This window comes from Schistocerca serialis, chromosome 1 (assembly GCF_023864345.2).
Source record: "Schistocerca serialis cubense isolate TAMUIC-IGC-003099 chromosome 1, iqSchSeri2.2, whole genome shotgun sequence".
In the NCBI taxonomy this organism is placed as follows: Eukaryota; Metazoa; Arthropoda; class Insecta; order Orthoptera; family Acrididae; genus Schistocerca; species Schistocerca serialis.
This window is the reverse complement of record NC_064638.1, coordinates 1,269,615,458-1,269,638,986: the sequence shown is the minus strand read 5'-3', so window position 1 is coordinate 1,269,638,986 and position 23,529 is coordinate 1,269,615,458. Positions and strand designations below refer to the sequence as shown.

Genomic DNA, 23,529 nt, shown 5'->3' with positions numbered 1-23,529 from the left:
TTCATCTACATCCTCTTCCATTTCCAAAATATTGTCCTCAAGTACATCGCCCTTGTATAGACCCTCTATATACTCCTTCCACCTTTCTGCTTTCCCTTCTTTGCTTAGAACTGGGTTTCCATCTGAGCTCTTGATATTCATACTACAAGTGGCTCTCTTTACTCCCAAGGTCTCTTTAATTTTCCTGTAGGAAGTATCTATCTTACCCCTAGTGAGATAAGCCTCAACGTCCTTACATTTTTCCTCTAGCCCTCCCTGCGTAGCCATTTTGCACTTCCTATCACTCTCACTTTTGAGATGTTTGTATTCCTTTTTTCCTGCTTCATTTACTGGATTTTTATATTTTCTCCTTTCATCAATTAAATTCAATATTTCTTCTGTTTCCCATGATTTCTACTAGCCCTCGTCTTTTTACCTACTTGATCCTCTGCTGCCTTCACTACTTCATCCCTCAGAGCTATCCATTCTTCTTCTTCTGTATTTCTTTCCCCCATTCCTGTCAATTGTTCCCTTATGCTCTCCCTGAAACTCTGTACAACCTCTGGTTTAGTCAGTTTATCCATGTGCCACCTCCTTAAATCCCCACCTGTTTGCAGTTTCTTCAGTTTTAATCTACAGTTCATAACCTATAGATTGTGGTCAGAGTCCACATCTGTCCCTGGAAATGCCTTAGAATTTAAAACCTGGTTCCAAAATTTCTGTCTTACCATTATATAATCTATCTGATACCTTCTAGTATCTCCAGCATTCTTCCATGTATACAACCTTCTTTTATGATTCTTGAACCAAGTGTTAGCTATGATTAAGTTATGCTCTGTGCAAAATTCTACCATGTGGCTTCCTCTTTCATTTCTTACCCCCAATCCATACTCACCTACTATGTTTCCTTCTCTCCCTTTTCCTACTCTTGAATTCCAGTCACCTATGACTATTAAATTTTCATCTCCCTTCACTACCTGAATAATTTCTTTTATCTCATCATACATTTCATCAATTTCTTCATCTGCAGAGCTAGTTGGCATATAAACTTGTACTACCGTAGTTGATGTGGGCTTCGTATCTATCTTGGCCACAATAATGTGTTCACTATGCTGTTTGTAGTAGCTTACCCGTACTCCTATTTTTTTATTCATTATTAAACCTACTCCTGCATTACCCCTATTTGATTTTGTATTTATAACCCTGTACTCACCTGACCAAAAGTCTTGTTCCTCCTGCCACCGAACTTCACTAAATCCCACTATATCTAACTTTAAACTATCAATTTCCCTTTTTAAATTTTCTAACCTACCTGCCCGATTAAGGGATCTGACATTCCACGCTCCGATCCATAGAACGCCAGGTTTCTTTCTCCTGATAACGACATCCTCTTGAGTAGTCCCTGCCAGGAGATCCGAATGGGGGACTATTTTACCTCCGGAATATTTTACCCACGAGGACGCCATCATCGTTTAACCAAACAGTAAAGCTGCATGCTCTTGGGAAAAATTACGGCTGTAGTTTCCCGTTGCTTTCAGCCGTTCGGAGTACCAGCACAGCATGGCCGTTTTGGTTAGTGTTACAAGGCCAGATCAGTCAATCATCCAGACTGTTGCCCCAGCAACTACTGAAAAGGCTGCTGCCCCTCTTCAGGAACCACACTTTCGTCTGGCCTCTCAACAGACACCCCTCCATTGTGGCTGCACCTACGGTACGGCCATCTGTATCGCTGAGGCACGCAAGCCTCCCCACCAACGGCAAGGTCCATGGTTCAAGGGGAGAAAAATATAGAGATGTGGTATTGTAATGTTTTGTGGTGTAGAGCAAACTTCTGCATGTTCCACCCCCCCTCCCCCCTTATTGTGTTTATGAGAGAAATGCTAGATAAATTTGCAAGTGCATTGAAGCTGCCAGTAAGTGATGTATTTGTTCTATGTTCATCTTCAGATAAAATTTATATAAGACAGTGTGATTAATTTCCTCCAGTTTTTGAGGTCCTCAAACCCTTGTGTGTATCTAAGTACTTCGGCATGAGACGGTTTCCTACATTATATAACTTTTGTATTCTAGTTTCCCAAAAGATGAACAGTGTGTCAAAATATAGCTCCACAAAATAAAAAGAAAGAATTTCGTCCCTACAAAATATTTTAAAGTGCACTCTAAACACTTAGCTGCAGAATGCTTTGATAGTGATGCATTGGCACCCAATACACAGTGTGTTTGTAAGATAACTAATTGGAACAAAGATTTGACAATATGAATTAGTGCAATAGAAAACCTAAAAAAATATTATTGGCTGTCAAATAAATAAAGCAGGTCGTGTAAATTGCTTATTTACAGTAACAATTTCATTGCTACGAATGCGTCCCCCCCCCCCCCCCCCCCTTCCCCACGATGCTTCGGCGCCCAATACAATGTCATTGTGAAGTAATTAATTCGACAGCATGAATAAATGTAATAGAAAACCTAAAAAGGTATTGTTGGCTGTCACTCCTTTTCCTGCACCAGAAAAAAACGTTAGTAAAGTGGCACTGAGCTATGATACTGTGGAGGAAAAGCACAATACTCATGCTCTTCACAGCTTTAAAACTATTTTAGTTCCAGATATAAAATTTTTAAAATGTCCACAAAATGTGTATACAAAGTTTCAGGATACTTCCGAAGGTGATCTATCTGTTCTAGCAAATTAATAACACTCAAAATACGCTAAGCATTATACGGGCTAAAATGTGCCATCCCAATACCACGTCACTTGAGCAACAGGAGATGTTACACAAAGATTTCTCGTTTTGCTCATCCAAATGCTCACTCCATAGAGAGATTTATACTCTATCAGGCTGATGCACAGAGCGATCTTAGTTGTAGTGGGGAGGTGGGTAGTTTCCACGTGACCTGTGTTTAAGTTTAGTGATTTTGGTGTTTCCTCTTCGTTTACCGTATTTACTCGAATCTAAGCCGCACTCAAATCTAAACCGCACCTGAAAAATGAGACTCGAAATCAAGGAAAAAAAATTTAACAAATTTAAGCCATTGCTATGCGTCAGGCACTCCGTCCGTATTTATACGGGTACCCTTCCTTTTTCACGTGCTTCGTCTGGTTTGAATTGATTGCTTATTTTTCTTTGATATGATAAGTGCCGTTCTCTTTGTTATAGGTGTTTACGTCACTCTAAGCTAAAAATGTATTACTATACTGTGTCAAGCTTGTTTGTTGCATTCTGTGTTTACGGCCTGTCGCCGCTCGCGCGTGGCTTGCTTTTGTGCACACTACCGCCGCTTACAATTAAAGAAAAAAAGAGAGAGGAATCGTCTCATTAGCGAAACAATGGCAAGAGACTGCTATTTGTTGTTACTTACACTGCTGCTTTCTTTGATAATGATCAACAAGAATCAAATAATAGAATGCGTATGATAGATGATGTTCTGAACGAGAGTTTAGCGAAAAATTTTCTCCGTTTGAAAATCTTTGCAGACGCCTCTTTAGTACATTACATTCTGCATAGAAATTAGTCATCTTAGATTTAAAAATCTAGTCAATTGCCGTGCTCCATTTCTGAATGTATCACTATTAGGCACAAGAATAATACGAATATAAACATGACATGATATGTATATTCTTCCGCGTTTGCTGTTGTCTCACTCTAGTTTCGTTGTTAATTAGGCATACTGGTTAAATGAGATAGCAGCAGACACGAAAGAATACATGGCAAAATGTTTATATTCGTATTATTCTTATTGTGAAGAGAATATTGCATGTGATTCACAATTCATATAAGTTCCTATTAACAACCATCTCTTCTCACAGGTAAGAAAAAATTCAGAACATAAGAGTTGGCCATATTGACAAACATCCCAAACAGTCTCGCCAGTCGGATTTTCGTAGTACATTGAAATGTTGCTAAATTCGAAGATGAACTATACTTAATTTGTATTTACTTCGTTGGATAATGTATGAAAATACAGTGGTCGAAACTCGGGGCGGAGAAAAAAAGCTCGTCTTCCACAATTTTTTTTTTTTAAATGACGCAGAGGTTTTGGCGCCAGTATTTATCTTTGTGCCTGCAAAGCATGCCTGTGTAGCACTACATATATTCGACGGCAGAAGTTAGTTGTGGCGGCACCTACCAACATTTTTCAGTTGTGGCGGCACCTACCAACATTTTTCAGAACTTCCGCTTACTTTGCACTCGATTCTAAGCCGCAGGAGGTTTTTTGGATTACAAAAACCAGAAAAAAAGTGCGGCTTAGATTCGAGTAAATACGGTATTGCTCTCATGTCAAGTGGAAACAAAACGGATTTCTGTGGCCGGGAGCTATCAAGTGAATTAATATACATCCACATAATTACGGAAGGCTGAAATATGTTATTAGTTTCAGATTTTATTTTATTTCCACCCTTCTGAGCACATGAACGGGCACAGACGAACTGTCTGCCTAGTTGGTGTCCAATACCCAGTAGCGGAGCATGCCCTCCAGCATAATTCTAGGGACCTAGGAACCTGCTACACCGTACGTGCCATTTGGCTTCTCCCACCCAACACCAGTCCCTTGGAACTGCGGAGATGGGAACTTGCACTCTAACACATCCTTTCATCTCGCCATCCCCCTGGACTGAACCTACGTTAACCAACCTCACTCCCATTTACTCTTCAGTCATCTCCTCTTTCCCTTTCCTCTTTAGCCATTCACGCATCTTTTCATCGTACATATTTTCGTTTATCTTTATACTATATACCTCTTTACTTCTGTATCCATCCTCTTCGGTTTGAAGCTGGCACAGTACTTACAGTAGAATATCTTTGGCTTCCCTCTGACACCCATGCCTCCATCTTTGCTACCCTCCCTGTTTACCTTTCTCCTGTTGCTTCATAACCTGGGTTGTGAGTAACTGAATCCGCTTTCCCTTCTTTCTCTTTTTCCCCCCTCTCCTCCCTGACGAAGGAACAAAGTTCTGAAAGCCAGGATAAAAATTTTATGTTCTGTTTTTTGTGTATCTATCGGCTGTACTGAGCTGAGGTAAGTACTGACCAGCCCCTCTATCTCTTTGTTAGTATTTGCAACACTATATTAATTTAAACCATTAACTTTTTCTATTTGTGCGTTGGCGCTACTTAAGTGATGTTGCTATTGGCTGACACATCGCATGTCCTATGCTCTGAATATCTGCTGTCATCGGCTGACGAGATCATGTGACATGAGCTATGACTGGCTTATAAAAGTACTTTCGTAATCGAATTTTAAGCAACGTAGATGTTGCTGCACATCAAAGATTGTTCCAAATCATGTTTTTGTCCCCAAGTTTCGCTTTCTAATGTGCCGGGAAATTCTATGATGGTGTATAAAACTATAACCATTCAAAGGATTGATAAGTTCTACAATTCCAAGGAAAAGTATACTGTCACTTAGCACAGAAAAGGTGTATTTTCACCAGGAGAAAGTTTATTTTTAACCAGAAAATCCGGGAAAAATCTGGGAATTTTTTTTCCATGTCTGCGTATACACCCTGTTGTTGTGCTTTCCTGAACATACAAAAAAGTTTGAATGTGCTACTCTTTTACTGTGTTTCAGGCATGCCAGGGTGACAAGTTGGATGGTGGGATTACACTGAGAACGGAAACAGATGGTGCCCCACTTTCATATAGGATTCCAACGCAAGCAGACTTCCTGATAGCATATTCGACAGTTCCAGGTAAATCATAATATTTTTGTAAGTGCAGCCTTAAGACCAGTATTGTACAAAATAGTAAAACCTGGACCGATATGTTCAGAATTTATTTCAGGCTATAACTGTAATAAAATATGAACTGGATAGATTCCTGGTCATCACGTACAGGAGGATTAATCAAATGAAACTGTATAAACATTTTCAAGTCTCAAACATATGCCTACTTACTTACAGGAGGCACTGAATGGTTGACTGTGAAAATCAGCTTTCAGACAAAGTTCTTCATCAGATACACACACACACACACACACACACACACACAATTTACATACACAAGCTTTTGGAGGCAGTGGTTCCTCCTCCTGGCAGAATGGTTGAAGGGCAAAGGAGGAGGGGTGAAAGAAAAGTCTGGAGAAGTTTAGGAAAAGGGGTAGAAGTCACCCGGAACCCGGGGTAAGGGGAGACTTAAACGGGATGAGAAGGAAAGACTGAAGGAATCAGTCTTTTATTCTCATCCTGTCTAGTAAGTTTCCTCTGACCCGGGGTTCTGGATGACTTTTCCAAACTCTACCCCTTTTAAACCTGTTCAGACCATCTCCTTCACCCGTTTGTCTTCAACCCTTCTGCTAGAGAAAGGAGCCACTGGCTCTGAAAGATTGCATACATAAGAACTGCATTGTATGTTTGTTCTCCTTCCGACGGTTAGTGGGTAGACTTTTTTATCTATCCAATTACATTATATTGTCAAAAACTGATAATCTTTGTTGTTATAATCTTTACAGGGATATTGTAAACATGAAAAGTGATATCACACTTATTGTGGGCAGTGCACTAACAAATCGTGTGAAGTACCATAGTTAAGAGCTTGAACCAGCCACTAATTCAGCAGCATAGCAGAAGGGCCTCCATGGGGTAAACTAATCTTTGACTCAATCCATAAGGTTTGTTTGGGAGGCAGCAGTTTTTTACAAGAGTGGGACATGGCTGAAATCTAGCTACGTTGTTGCTCTGTCTGTATATCAAAGAAGAAGTAAATAAAAGGAAGGAGAAGTTTGGAAAGAGAACTAAAGTTTCGGAAGAAGAAATAAAAGCTTTGACATCTGGCGATGACAGAATAATTCTACCAGAGACGAAAAGGAGTCTGAGAATCAGTGGAATGGAGTGGATAGCATCTTGAAAACTGATTACAAGATTAATTAGTTTCTTCAATAAAAATAAAATGCGAGTAATGCAGAGTAGTTAAATTAAATTGGGCAATGCTGAGCAAATTGTTGGGTGGGCAGAGAGAAGAATGAAATACTGAATTTTGTCATTGTAAATCATTACACCATGGAGGATCATAATACAGTTAATTATTTCAGTTACTGTGCAGGCGACAGAGTGGCAGATGGTTAGATAAGCAGTTGCAGAATAGAAAATCACCAGTATAAAGGCAACTAGACCAATGAGATACATGTGAGGTTCTACAGATATTGTGCCAAAGAACTCACTCCCATTCATAACTCTACCATTTGGTCTGCTTTAATGATACATGCCACCTCTTGCCTATTCACCTCAAGGATTTAATTGTGTACCTCCTACTGCTTGTAATTTTTAGGAAATGGGCAATGAAAGGTTCAACTGCCAACAGTTAATAGTGGATCACTGTCTGTATGATTTAATATTCTGAACGTATTCCTCATTCCAGACCAATTTAACTCTTCAGTTTTGGCAATGTTCCATATGCCACACTTCACACTGAAGCTATAAGGCTGTCAGAATGTGGCACAAATAATTAGCCTGAACACATTAGTGAGTGTGACTAATCAATGCAGACTCAGTTTCGCAACTGGACTGTTACCACTGCTGTGCTCAATAGCATAAGAAAACAGCACGAGTAAGACCAAATATATCTACATAGCAAAAGTAATCAGGTTATGGTTAAAATTTACACACAAGATATATTATACTTAAAGGTTCATTACATAAGTGGTAAAAATATGTTCAGAAATGACGAACGAACATTAGAAGGTGTCAGAGAGAAATTCGTGACACATATAAATAAATACATGTTTGTACATAAATAATTCCTGTGAACTTTGAGCATCTGGACATGAAAATGTTCAATGTCCCACTATTTTATTTTAATCACTCACAGCTTTTGCAGGTCCTAAGCTTTGTACAGAGCTTGACTGTCATTTACTTCATCACACGCAAGTGAAGTATTGTGTTGTTGTGCTGCCTTCCCCCCCCCCCCTCCCCCCCCCCCCCCCACCACCCCTCATGCCTCACCTTCTTGCATACACTATACCGTAAGTGTCATGGCATCCCTCACTGGCACCTCATGAACAGCAGAGGAGAAAGAGGCCATAATATTTGGCAGTACAATTCTCTGTGCCCATTCCATTAAACATATTAATTGTCGTCATCTGTATTATAGTTTGAAACAGTTCGTTGATGTAATTTTATATACACTAATGAATTTCTACACAAGTCAAAGTTGTGAAAGACATTATGAATTATCACTCGACTGTAAACATGAAATTTCTTTCTCTTCGCTTTACAATCATTTTTTTCCCCTCTTTCTGTTTCCAAAATTTTATACATTTCTCTTATCTTTCTTCTTCCCACATTTTTTCGATCCACTGTTCTACCTCAAATTCTTCTTTACGACTGCTGTTAAGTTCAGATTGCTATCCTCATCATACTTGTGACGGTTTAGTAAGTAACATACCTTGTTATGTCAATCCTGGGACTGATACTCAATTGAGAATGTTGTTTCTAACTCTGCAGGTGATGTAAAATTTTCCATGCTGAACATTCCCTGTGTGTAGCCACTAAAAATACGTTTGCTATACACAAATGCTGATTCATTTGAAATCCTTGAACATGAAACATTAAATTGTCCATTGGGAACGAGATGGAAAGAGCTCAGCATTGCCATTATGTTTACCCTTGACGAATTTATCCAGTTAGTTGTCATTAATTTCAAGATCAGAAGCATGTCCTTGGTTCAATAGACAGATTTCTTGTTGCTGTGAGATTGAAACTGAACTCGAGCAAACTTGGCTTCTTCCTCTGTTTACTGTCCTGACAAGGGAACTGTCTAGTCCTACGAATCAAAACCTGCTCTGAAAATTTTTATTCAGGAAGAATAGAGCAAAAGAAATGCAGTGGCAGAATTTTTGCTGCTAAGACACACTGCAAGTATACCGGGTGATCAAAAAGTCAGTATAAATTTGAAAACTGAATAAATCACGGAATAATGTAGGCAGAGAGGTACATATTGACACACATTTTTATCCATCTATCTACATTATTCCTTGGTTTATTAAGTTTTCAAATTTATACTGACTTTTTGATCACCCGGTATTTAATAAAATGTTGAAATTTGCTAAATTATAGCTCGCTTGGCAGATGGATAAATGTGCACCCCTGCCGTAGCTGAAGCAGATAGCTGGCACATATCCTTGGTATAAACAGATAACAAGCCACAATGTGAAAGGAATTTGCAAAGCAAATTTCAGTTTCTGCTGATCCTCTTACACAATTGTTTAGCTACTATTTGTTCTAATTTGCAACTCATTTAACATCCATAATAATTAGCAGTTTTGTTTTCAGTATCGCTAAGTGTTAACAATGGAGACAAAACTGAATTAATTTTCTTCATGTTTTGTTTGTATTTGCTTGCTAATAGCATCTGTCTTTGTGCAGATTCGAGTTTCACAATAATGGGAAATCCAATTAATGTGCATTTTCAACTTCTCGCGGCGTAATGAATAATCCATTAAATTTCGGGCATGCAGCCGCGCAAATTAATGTTTGCAAACTTGCAAAGATGAAATATAGAGAATGTGGTATGCAATCAAAAGCATCTACTTCACTGAATTGTTACTTCTTAGTTAATTTCTGGGAATTCATTCAAATTATGTCGATATTTTGTTAGAAATAGTGTAAACAGTAGAAGAATCAGGAAGTAACTGAAGATCCATGAACTGACTTTAGAAAGATGATTATTGTGCTAGCTATAGCCCAGAACAAAATTGCATTTCCTTCCTAGCCCAAAGAAAAGGTGTACAATAATAGCTTTTAGTGACAAAGGAAATGCTGTACATTTATAGTGAAACGATTGAGAGAGAAAGCACTTGAAGTTAAGCAGTGTGCAAAGCTTGCTTGCAGTTAAGCAGTGTGCAAAGCTTGCTTGCAGTTAAGCAGTGTGCAAAGCTGGTTCATAAAAATCTTGAAGTTAACTGTATAAATGTAAGAAAGAGTTACACAAAGTATGAAATATGTGCTAAAATGAAATTCGCAAATGTGTGAAAGAAAAAGCACTCGAATGATTTAAAACTGTTCATTTCAGTCAGTTCAGCATTAATGAGGGAGATATAAGAGACTAGGCCCTCTGAATTACATGAAAGATAAACTATGCTGGCTTACAGGCTTCTGCAACCTGGCTAAACAGATTCAGTGAATGATGAAGATGTGCTGAAAAATAAGGCCTTCAAATTTGTTATGTGAAAACTCTTAAAACTTTTTAAATAAAACAACTATTATTTAACAGTCTGTGTCTTTATTCTTCACATCTGCAAATTTGCAGCCCTCTGCAGCTATAAGGCTCTGAATTGTAAAGTGTAATATAATGATGTCAGTGTGTGAGAAATGGCATGCTGTAGTCGAGGTTAGAGTTCAAAGACTTCATCCACACACACGAACACACACAGATCCCTCTCCTCCTGCATGACAATGTCACACCACACAAAAACACTGCAACATCCACAACAATCTGATGCCTTGAATTCATAGTTACCGATCATCGTCATCCATGTAGTCCCGACTTTTCATCTGTTTCCAGAACTTAAGTACTTTAGAGGACTTCACTTTGGTAGTGATGAAGTGGTGCAACAAAGTCAGTGATGGTATCAACAAACTGGTCACTTGTTGGGAGAAATGGTCATAGCCAGGGTGACTTGGTTATGACATAAATACGTAGACATGAAGAATAAAGATGTAGAACTTCAATAACCTTTATTTAAAACTTTGGAGGCATTATTTTCAGCATGCCCTCGTATTTGGTACAGGAATTGGCGAAATTACAAAGTTTTTAGAGGACATGTCCTGTGTGCAAACCGCACTTTATCATTTCGAGCAAAAAAAAAAAAAAAAAAAAAAAAAAAAAAAAAAAAAAAAAAAAAAAAAAAAAAAAAAAAAAAAATAATAATAATAATAATAATAATAATAATAATAATAATAATGCTTCTGCAGTCAATGAATGCTATTACACATTTGAATACAATGATGCTGGTGATAAGTATCAGTGGGTTCCTATTTCTGCAGTTTTATATGTCTTCAAGAACCTCTAGGCAAATCAGCACCAAAAATTTAAAAAAGAGAACTGTTTTGTTGCTGAAATCTTGTAATCGAATTAGTAAAATCTGGAAAAATGAGAGAGAATAATTTTTAAAGTTATGCCCGAAGTGTCTTCATACCAGATGCAGAAACTAGTATTGTTTCAGCCTTGGACTCTTGATCTGGATGTTCGTTAGTTTCATGTTCCATGGATCATTTTGCATGGCAAATCTTACAGTAATAGAAATTCTTCTATGGAGTAGGAGGGGTTGTCAAGGAGAAATTTTTTTCTGGTTGTTTTCAAATTTTACCTTGCTGTCAGTCAGACATTTAATATAGGGCATAAGTGGTAAAAATGTTAGTCGCAAAATTTTACACCTCTTTTTGTTCTAAAGACGACCTTAATGTGGTGTAATGAATGTCATTTTTTCCTCTGGTATTGTAATTATGTAAATCATTGTTCTTCTTTGAAGTGCAATGAATTATTTACAATGAACTTCATGAGGGAATAAATAAATTGGAAAGTCAAAATGCCCAACTCCTTAAACAGACATCTACAAGATGATCATGTGCGAGCACCACATATTATTCTTAAAGCATGTTTTCGAGGAATGAAGACTTTCTTTCTTTAAGATGAGTTACCCCAGAACATAATTCCATAGGACATTATTGAATGAGAATATGCAAAATATGTTAACTTACTGATTTCTCTTTCCCCAAGATTTGCAGGGATTCAAGTGCAGATGTGGCTAAATTACCTACCGGGTTATTCTAAATGATGGACCCATTTAAAAAAAAAAAAAAAAAAGGTATGTATTCAAGTACAAATCCAAAATGAACAAACTTTATACAAGTGAAAAGAGAAAGTTTCAAAGTTTTTGGTGGGGAGACGGTGATGGTTTCATAAGCGGCCGGTAGAGTTCGCGCGGCAATAGGGCTGCCATTCTGTTTCACTGTCAGTTGTCAGTGAGATGGCAACTGTGGAGCCCAAGGTTTTCTGCATTCTTGTTAGCGAAAAGCGAGTTGCAAATTGCAGTGCAGTGGGCATTTCGTTCCAAATTCGGTATGTAACCACCAGCATTAGCCGTTGGTTTAAGCAATTTAAACAGACTGGGAGTGTGTGCAAAGGAGAAAGCACAGGCCGACCTCATGTATCAGCAGATGATATCTGACGGATTCAAGAAAGCTTTGTGCGCAGTCCCAGTAAGTCTACCAATAGAGCCAGTCAAGAACTTGGAATACTCCATCCAACTGTATCGAAAGTTATGAGATGACATTTGCTGGACAAGCCCTACCGGTTACAAATTGTGCAGACTCTCAACCCGAATGACAAAGAGAAGTGTCTCGCATTTTATGGTTATGTGCTAGCAAAGATGGAGGATGACGCATTTCTACAGCATGTAATTTGTAGCGGCGAAGCGATGTTCCATCTTGGTGGAAAAGTCAACAAGTACAATGTTCGCATATGGCGTTTGGAAAATCCACATTCACCATTGCAACATGAAAGAGACTCACCGAAGATCAACGTGTTCTGTGCCGTATCCCATACAAAGGTTTATGGACCATTTCTCTTTGCAGAAAGAACTGTAACGGGAATCACCTACTTGGAACAATGGCTGTTCCGTCAAATTATGGAAGATTCCCAGGACTTGTATTTTCCAACAGGATGGAGCTCCACCCCATTGGCACCGTGATGTATGAGGGGCTTTGTGAATGATTCCCTTCGTCAGCACTGGATCGGTCACAGGGGACTTGAGGAGGACCTGGCTCCTCACTTCTGGCCACCGAGATCACCTGATCTCACACCCTGCGACTATTTCTAATGGATTATGTGAAGGAATCTGGTTACGTCCCGCCCCTACCAACTACTCTGAACAATCTGAGGAACATGATCACTGTTGCCATGCACTCAGTAACAGCAGATGCGCTTTCGCGTGTGTGGGATGAGTTTGGCTACCGTGTCAATGTTTGACGTGCAGCCAACTGTGGCCACATTTACCATTTATAAAATTTATCACATTTCTGTTAAATAATTATTTAAACTAATCAATTACAAATTATTAAGTTGATATCAAACATTATGAAAAACTTTGAAACTTCCTCTTTTCATTGGTATAAAGCTTGTTCAGTTTGGATTTGTAATTGAGAATAACTATGAAGTTTTGAAAATGGATCCATCATTTAGAATAACCTTGTCTTTAGGAGGATGATGAATACACAGATTATGTAATTCTGAGTACACCCGGAACATATTGTCATTCATCCAATTGATAAGGAAGTTTTTATATGTTATAGCGCATTCCAGAAACTTGTTGGACTGTATAGTTTCTGATAGCTCTTTGTCATTTCAGGTTTATCAGTGGAACAGTATTGTTAAAATTCAGTCATTTTTGCAGTCAACTTGCATCAACATGCTTTACGAATCTGATCAGGTGTGCCTGCTAAGCAGCAAAATATGCAGAACAATGGCCACAATCATTTCTTACTCCAATAAAATTAGTAAATACTGTGAAGTGCCCAAATGCATTATTCTTCCCTTTATCTGGTGTGCCCTGTGGAAGGAAATGGTTTATTTTCGTCATCTAATAGATACGATCTATTTGCGCAACAACTACAGGGAATAAACAAGGAATTGTTCCAGATATATAACATTCAAGAATTATAACAGCTGTGCTACAGGAAATTTTTATAAAATACATAATGTCAAGTATTGAAAGTTCCGATAGGTGGAAGTAGTCTGTAATGAAACAACATACTTCTTGATTTTCCTTCTTCATCTAGTCTCTTATGTAACAATTACACCTGCAGCAGTTTAGCTGCATATATGAACTGGAAGTTATTCAAAAAATTAACAATTTGAGACATTTTTGGAATGGTTTATGCTCAAAACTTGCACATTCTCTTGTCAGTGATGATTCAAGCGCTAGGCAGAAAGGGCTGTACAAACTGCAGTTATAAGCGATTCTTCATGCAGCACATGTCTGCTTGTGTCTGTGTATGTGTGGATGGATACGTGTGAGTGTGCGAGTGTATACCTGTCCTTTTTTCCCCTAAGGTAAGTCTTTCCGCTCCCGGGATTGGAATGACTCCTTACCCTCTCCCTTAAAACCCATATCCTTTCGTCTTTCCCTCTCCTTCCCTCTTTCCCTCTCCTTCCCTCTTTCCTGATGAAGCAACCGTTTGTTGCGAAAGCTTGAATTTTGTGTGTATGTTTGTGTTTGTTTGTGCGTCTATCGACGTGCCAGCACTTTCGTTTGGTAAGTCACATCATCTTTGTTTTTAGATATATTTTTCCCATATGGAATGTTTCCCTCTATTATATTCATATATAGAGCAACAGTACCTCCATTATGACAGCTGCCACCCATTCCACATCAAACGGTCTCTTCCCTACAACCTAGGTCTTCGTGGCAAACGAATCTGCTCCAGTCCGGAATCCCTGAACCATTACACCAACAACCTGACAACAGCTTTCGCATCCCGCAACTACCCTCCCGACCTGGTACAGAAGCAAATAACCAGAGCCACTTCCTCATCCTCTCAAACCCAGAACCTCCCACAGAAGAAACACAAAAGTGCCCCACTTGTGACAGGATACTTTCCGGGACTGGATCAGACTCTGAAGTGGCTCTTCAGCAGGGATACGACTTCCTCAAATCCTGCCCTGAAATGAGATCTATCCTTCATGAAATCCTCCCCACTCCACCAAGAGTGTCTTTCCGCCATCCACCTAACCTTTGTAACCTCTTAGTTCATCCCTATGAAATCCCCAAACCACCTTCCCTACCCTCTGGCTCCTACCCTTGTAACCGCCCCCGGTGTAAAACCTGTCCCATGCACCCTCCCACCACCACCTACTCCAGTCCTGTAACCCGGAAGGTGTACACGATCCAAGGCAGAGCCACGTGTGAAAGCACCGACGTGATTTACCAACTGACCTGCCTACACTGTGACGCATTCTATGTGGGAATGACCAGCAACAAACTGTCCATTCGCATGAATGGACACAGGCAGACAGTGTTTGTTGGTAATGCGGACCACCCTGTGGCTAAACATGCTTTGGTGCACGGCCAGCACATCTTGGCACAGTGTTACACCGTCCGGGTTATCTGGATACTTCGCACTAACACCAACCTATCCGAACTCCGGAGATGGGAACTTGCTCTTCAATATATCCTCTCTTCCCGTTATCCACCAGGCCTCAAATATCCGCTAATTTCAAGTTGCCGCCACTCCTACCTCACCTGTCATTCAACAGTATCTTTGCCTCTGCACTTTCGCCTCGACTGACATCTCTGCCCAAACTCTTTGTCTTTAAATATGTCTGCTTGTGTCTGTATATGTGTGGATGGATATGTGTGTGTGTGCGAGTGTATACCCGTCCTTTTTTCCCCCCTAAGGTAAGTCTTTCCACTCCCAGGATTGGAATGACTCCTTACCCTCTCCCTTAAAACCCACATCCTTTCGTCTTTCCCTCTCCTTCCCTCTTTCCTGATGAGGCAACAGTTTGTTGCGAAAGCTTGAATTTTGTGTGTATGTTTGTGTGTCTGTCGACCTGCCAACACTTTCATTTGGTAAGTCACATCATCTTTGTTTTTATATATATATATATATATATATATATATATATATATATATATATATATATATATATATATATATATATATATATAGAGGGAAACATTCCACGTGGGAAATGAAATCCTCCCCACTCCGCCAAGAGTGTCTTTCCGCCGTCCACCTAACCTTCGTAACCTGTTAATTCATCCCTATGAAATCCCCAAACCACCTTCCCTACCCTCTGGCTCCTATCCTTGTAACCGCCCCTGGTGCAAAACCTGTCCCATGCACCCTCCCACCACCACCTACTCCAGTCCTGTAACCCGGAAGGTGTACACGATCAAAGGCAGAGCCACGTGTGAAAGCACCCACGTGATTTACCAACTGACCTGCCTACACTGTGATGCATTCTATGTGGGAATGACCAGCAACAAACTGTCCATTCGCATGAATGGACACAGGCAGACAGTGTTTGTTGGTAATGAGGATCACCCTGTGGCTAAACATGCCTTGGTGCACAGCCAGCACATCTTGGCACAGTGTTACACCGTCCGGGTTATCTGGATACTTCCCACCAACACCAACCTATCCGAACTCCGGAGATGGGAACTTGCCCTTCAGTATGTCCTCTCTTCTCGTTATCCGCCAGGCCTCAATCTCCGCTAATTTCAAGTTGCCGCCACTCATACCTCACCTGTCTTTCAACAACTTCTTTGCCTCTACAGTTCCGCCTCGACTGACATCTCTGCCCAAACTCTTTTGTCTTTAAATATGTCTGCTTGTGTCTGTATGTGTGGATGGATATGTGTGTGTGTGCGAGTATATACCTGTCCTTTCCCACTAAGGTAAGTCTTTCCGCTCCCGGGATTGGAATGACTCCTTACCCTCTTCCTTAAAACCCACATCCTTTCATCTTTCCCTCTCCTTCCCTCTTTCCTGATGAGGCAACCGTTGGTTGCGAAAGCTAGAATTTTGTGTGTATGTTTGTGTGTCTTTCGACCTGCCAGCACTTTCGTATGGTAAGTCTTTAAAAACAAAGATGGTGTGACTTACCATACGGAAGTGCTGGCAGGTCGATAGAAACACAAACAAACACATACATTCCCTAAGCCTGTTTTACCAATCCGTGAATAGTTGTTGCAAGTTGTTATAAATATCAATCACATTTTTGTTCAACCCCTTGTTCATATCAGCTCTCAATTTTTGATTATCTGCTTTCAGTTCTTGACCCAACCGATGATTGTTTCATTGTTCAACTTTTGCTCATGATCATCTAGTTTTTTGTACTTTTTTAAAATTATTAACACATCCTCCCTTCATAAATTATCAACATGATTGTTGTCAGTCACTCTGTACAGATTCAGTGTGTACATTCAGTTGCTTCTACAGTTTGAATGCTGTCAATTAGTTCCAATTGATTAATAACATCGATATCAAAGCTATTTCAATGGCCACTGTCATCCTCATTAACGCAGTGGAAGTTCTCACTTTCTCTAGCCATTATTGTTAAGATACGTACACTGCACACACAATTTTGTGATCTGAATAATCATTCATTGTCTGTATCTTCTTTCTTGGCCAGTGTTACTTGAAAACTTCAGGTTACACTAAAATTTAAAATTCATTCAACATGTTTGGAGGCTGACCTGACTCTGGGATCCGAAGATTGTTGCAGGATGCAATGTAGGTCTGTCTGGATTCTGTTTATAACATGACTGACTAGTGTACTCTAATGACAGGCAATATTTATCACTTCTTCAACTCAATGATCTAATTATATACTTTCTTTTGCTGGTAATTCTTAGGAAGTGAACAATGAAGGGTTCGATTGATATCGGTTAACAGTGGATCACTGACACTGTGATTTATTACTGAACTCATTATTCATTTCAAACCAATTTAGCTACACTCAGGTTTAACAATGTCCTATATACCTAGCATGACATAAACCAATTTATACTAAAACCTTAAGGCTAACATTATATGGTATCAATACATTGGTGAATGCAGCCGACCAATTCCGCTTCACAGTTATTATTGTGCACTCATTACTGCAACGCTACGTCAATTTCATATGTGAAGCAACAATCAGTGTTTCAGAAAGCATTGTCAGTGGACAAAGATTACTTTTAAATGTCACAATGCTAAATGAATTTTAGTTGCAGCAATATAACACTTACTCAGTGGTGAAGCAATAAACTTTCATAAAGGCCAAATTATGTAACCAGTATTTCAACATTCGAGGATACGTGATCTCCACACTGTCTGGCAGTAGTTTATCATAGATCACTGAAGCAACAAAGGTTACCTAGCAATTTGAAAAGTAATTCCCATTTCCGAGAAGGTTTGTCAGATGGATCAGCATAATTATAGGTCGATATTTCTTAGGTCAGTCTGTTGTGTAAGTTTATAGAGCATTTTTCATGGTCAAACATGATGACGTTTTTTGAGAATAAATTTTTTTTCTCTATAAAAATAAAATGGATCCTGCCGAAAGATATCTTAAAGTACTTAAATCTTAAAAAAATGCTGCTCATCTGTGAGACACAGGGTGCCACAGACAAAGGTGCTAGAGTTGATGCGGTGTTCCTTGACTTCTGGGAAACATCTGATACAGTGCAGCACTGTTGTTTAGTGAACAAAATACGCGCTTACCAATTATTGGAGAAAATTTGTGGTTGGATACAGGACTTCCTTGCAGACAGAACTCAAATGACATACTTAATAGAAGAGTCAACAAATATGAACATGCAGATACACTTCACGGGTTTGAACTGGATCATATTGTGCAAATCTCACAGTATTTCATCGATGCCACTGATTGACAACTTCAGGTGGTGGTAAATGCTGCTGTCACTGCTGCAAGATGAGACTGATGATAATCATGTAGCGACATCGAAATTTATCAGGCCAGGAGCATGCAATATGCGTGCGTGGGAAGATGCTTGCAGTTAGTGGAAAACAACACTCCTAGTGCTCCCTGCTGGGAGCTGCAGTAAGGCCTTTCGAGTGTGCACTGCAGGCAATAACTGTGCTGCTGGACACTCCTGTGGTTAAAAACCGAATTAAATCTCAACAGTACATTGTGCTGAGTCATTAATTGGAATTTCTTGTTTACCCTGTTTTGATTTAATGGCAGCCAGGCTGTGCTTAGTTGAAAACCTGCATCCCTGTTGACAAGATTGTCCGCCGTGCCAATATTTATGGCCTCCTTAACAACACAGTCCCAGAAAATTTATGTCTTTTCATAAAACATGCAATGCCCCATGTCCAGACAATGCCCTGCTACTGCTGATCAGTCAGGTTGCCCCAGGTGTGTATGATTGGCATGGGATCTTAATACATGTTAAGTTTCCTAAGACAAGTCTCGTCTTTGACCGAGCACAGCTAATTCCTCAATGTTACTAGTGGCTGAAAACCACACTTGACATACACTCCTGGAAATGGAAAAAAGAACACATTGACACCGGTGTGTCAGACCCACCATACTTGCTCCGGACACTGCGAGAGGGCTGTACAAGCAATGATCACACGCACGGCACAGCGGACACACCAGGAACCGCGGTGTTGGCCGTCGAATGGCGCTAGCTGCGCAGCATTTGTGCACCGCCGCCGTCAGTGTCAGCCAGTTTCCCGTGGCATACGGAGCTCCATCGCAGTCTTTAACACTGGTAGCATGCCGTGACAGCGTGGACGTGAACCGTATGTGCAGTTGACGGACTTTGAGCGAGGGCGTATAGTGGGCATGCGGGAGGCCGGGTGGACGTACCGCCGAATTGCTCAACACGTGGGGCGTGAGGTCTCCACAGTACATCGATGTTGTCGCCAGTGGTCGGCGGAAGGTGCACGTGCCCGTCGACCTGGGACCGGACCGCAGCGACGCACGGATGCACGCCAAGACCGTAGGATCCTACGCAGTGCCGTAGGGGACCGCACCGCCACTTCCCAGCAAATTAGGGACACTGTTGCTCCTGGGGTATCGGCGAGGACCATTCGCAACCGTCTCCATGAAGCAGGGCTACGGTCCCGCACACCGTTAGGCCGTCTTCCGCTCACGCCCCAACATCGTGCAGCCCGCCTCCAGTGGTGTCGCGACAGGCGTGAATGGAGGGACGAATGGAGACGTGTCGTCTTCAGCGATGAGAGTCGCTTCTGCCTTGGTGCCAATGATGGTCGTATGCGTGTTTGGCGCCGTGCAGGTGAGCGCCACAATCAGGACTGCATACGACCGAGGCACACAGGGCCAACACCCGGCATCATGGTGTGGGGAGCGATCTTCTACACTGGCCGTACACCACTGGTGATCGTCGAGGGGACACTGAATAGTGCACGGTACATCCAAACCGTCATCGAACCCATCGTTCTACCATTCCTAGACCGGCAAGGGAACTTGCTGTTCCAACAGGACAATGCACGTCCGCATGTATCCCGTGCCACCCAACGTGCTCTAGAAGGTGTAAGTCAACTACCCTGGCCAGCAAGATCTCCGGATCTGTCCCCCATTGAGCATGTTTGGGACTGGATGAAGCGTCGTCTCACGCGGTCTGCACGTCCAGCACGAACGCTGGTCCAACTGAGGCGCCAGGTGGAAATGGCATGGCAAGCCGTTCCACAGGACTACATCCAGCATCTCTAAGATCGTCTCCATGGGAGAATAGCAGCCTGCATTGCTGCGAAAGGTGGATATACACTGTACTAGTGCCGACATTGTGCATGCTCTGTTGCCTGTGTCTATGTGCCTGTGGTTCTGTCAGTGTGATCATGTGATGTATCTGACCCCAGGAATGTGTCAATAAAGTTTCCCCTTCCTGGGACAATGAATTCACGGTGTTCTTATTTCAATTTCCAGGAGTGTAGTACCATTTGAGGATTCTTTCTATTCTTGAAGACATACCGCTAAAATAGGGTTAGAATGCCCTTGCAGTGGGTGGCTCTGCATTTTTATGTACATCCCCACTTTCAGTTTGCTTAGAATAGAATGCGTCGCATTTCTACCAGAATAGCCATTATGTTGGAATACCATTGTTAGGTGTTATAGCTCAGCAAGTAGACTGTCGGCATCTGAGATCACATGGGCTCCATGCACCAAAGAATGTAAGACACTATTGCATTATGCAGAATGAAGGCAACTTTTGTCCCGCAAATATAGCTCGATGTGTGTGTGTTTGCTTTAGACACTATGTTCCAGTGTACCATCAGCTTTCCTTCTGACCATAACATCCAGGAATGGTAAAATGCCTTCTTTTTCCACCTCATTGTGAACTGTGTTTTCGAATGCTGTAGGTTCAGATGCTGGAGACACACACATGTGGGGCCACACCACAAATGTATCGCCTACATACCGCCAGAAGCAGGAATGTAACTTGCTTGCTGTAGAAGTTTTTCCTCAAAGTCTTCCATAAAACTGTTGGCCAGCACGAGGGACAGAGGACTTCCCATGGCAACACCATCCACTTGTACAAATACTGTTCATTGAATCAGAAATAAGTTGAGGTAAGTACTTGTTTAAACAATGCCACAATATCATTCTCAAACTGGCTGCTGGTAAGCTCTGACAAGTCCTGCAGGGGTACTTTCGTAAATAAAGATGGAATGCCAAAGCTAACCAAAAGACCCGACAGTTTTAGCTTAATCGTCTTCGGACTGATGACCATAGCATTCTGGTCCCTTCAATCCCACAAACCAACCAACCTTCATCGTCTTCAGGCATCGTATGAGGTACTCTGAATTTTGGATATGGTGGTCACGCTTGCCTATGAGAGGTCCCAACAGCTTAGTAAGATGATTGGCCAGAAAATAGGAGCATCAGTGTTGCTTACTATTGGGTGAAGAGGATACCCATCCTTGTGTGTCTTCCATAGGCTGTACAGTCTTGGGGGAACTGCAGCCTGTTGGTGTAAGCTCTAAATGACTTTAGAAGGAATAGAACTTTGAGATGATCTAAAGTTTTTTATTGGATCTTGCCAGTCGGATCCTCTCTCAATAGGATCGTTGAGCAGCACCTATATCTTGCTATTTTCCCCTTGTCAGCGCAAAAAATGACGACATCTTTGTCCGCTAGCAAGTCCTGCAGAGCTTACCTTTCTGCTGACCTGATGTCAGACTTTCTTGATGGGGCTTGTGTTAAAATTTGGCAGATGTCCCACCTATCTCATCTCTTCTGCAACCTCACTGGGAAGCTACAACTGACAGATCTTCTGGTTATCATTGACATAGTATCTGTATTTACAGAAGTAACCTTGCAGGACTCATTGGAGCATACCAGCAGCCAGTTTGGGAACGACATTGTGACGTTGTTTAAACATGTGCTTACCTCTCCTTATTTCGTACTGCATGACCAGTATTTTGTACAAGGCGATGGTGTCGCCATGGGAAGTCCTCTTTCTCCCGTGGTGGCCAACTGTTTTATGGAAGACTTTGAGGAAAAAGCATTGCAGTCAGAAGTCTCAAATCTTCCGGCTTATGGCGGCATGTAGACAATATATTTGTGGTGTGACCCCACGGAACAGAGACATTAGCTGTGTTTCTTTGGCACCTGAACTCGCTGCATCTGAATATACAGTTCACAATGAGAGTGGAGAAAGATGTCATGTTTCCATTCCTGGATGCCACGGTCAGAAGGAAAGCTGATGATACACTAGGTATATAGTGTCTATTGCAAAGCAACTCTCACGGAACTATATTTGCAGCCCGCTAGATGTCATCATCCTGCACAATGCGCTAGTGTATTATGGACTGTGGTTTGTATTGCATATTAGGTCTCAGATGCCGAGACTCGATCTGGTGAGCTACAACACCTATCAATGGTTGTTGTTGTTGTTGTTGTGGTCTTCAGTCCTGAGACTGGTTTGATGCAGCTCTCCATGCTACTCTATCCTGTGCAAGCTTTTTCATCTCCCAGTACCTACTGCAACCTACATCCTTCTGAATCTGCTTAGTGTATCCATCTCTTGGTCTCCCTCTACGATTTTTACCCTCCACGCTGCCCTCCAATACTAAATTGGTGATCCCTTGATGCCTCAGAACATGTCCTACCAACCGATCCCTTCTTCTGGTCAAGTTGTGCCACAAACTTCTCTTCTCCCCAATCCTGTTCAATACTTCCTCATTAGTTATGTGATCTACCCATCTAATCTTCAGCATTCTTCTGTAGCACCACATTTCAAAAGCTTCTATTCTCTTCTTGTCCAAACTATTTATCGTCCATGTTTCACTTCCATACATGGCTACACTCCATACGAATACTTTCAGAAATGACTTCCTGACACTTAAATCAATACTGGATGTTAACAAACTTCTCTTCTTCAGAAACGCTTTCCTTGCCATTGCCAGCCTACATTTTATATCCTCTCTACTTCGACCATCATCAGTTATTTTGCTCCCCAAATAGCAAAACTCCTTTACTACTTTAAGTGCCTCATTTCCTAATCTAATTCCCTCAGCATCACCCGACTTAATTAGACTACATTCCATTATCCTCCTTTTGCTTTTGTTGATGTTCATCTTATATCCTCCTTTCAAGACACTGTCCATTCCGTTCAACTGCTCTTCCAAGTCCTTTGCTGTCTCTGACAGAATTACAATGTCATCGGCGAACCTCAAAGTTTTTATTTCTTCTCCATGAATTTTAATACCTACTCCTAATTTTTCTTTTGTTTTCTTTACTGCTTGCTCAATATACGGATTGAACAACATCGGGGAGAGGCTACAACCCTGTCTTACTCCCTTCCCAACCACTGCTTCCCTTTCATGTCCCTCGACTCTAATAACTGCCATCTGGTTTCTGTACAAATTGTAAATAGCCTTTCGCTCCCTGTATTTTACCCCTGCCACCTTTAGAATTTGAAAGAGAGTATTCCAGTCAACATTGTCAAAAGCTTTCTCTAAGTCTACAAATGCTAGAAACGTAGGTTTGCCTTTCCTTAATCTTTCTTCTAAGATAAGTCGTAAGGTCAGTATTGCCTCACGTGTTCCAGTGTTTCTACGGAATCCAAACTGAT

General features: G+C 41.0%; 1 protein-coding gene across 3 annotated transcripts in view; it reads left to right on the top strand.

The window, feature by feature from the left end:
• The window catches only part of LOC126419459 (caspase-1-like), a 93,949-nt gene that overhangs the window by 45,197 nt on the left and 25,223 nt on the right, over positions 1 to 23,529 (top strand). For all 3 annotated transcript variants that reach the window (XM_050086657.1, XM_050086650.1, XM_050086665.1), the window contains exon 5: positions 5,548 to 5,668. In XM_050086657.1, coding sequence (XP_049942614.1) covers positions 5,548 to 5,668 — 121 coding nt within the window. The remainder of the gene's footprint in view (positions 1 to 5,547; positions 5,669 to 23,529) is intronic.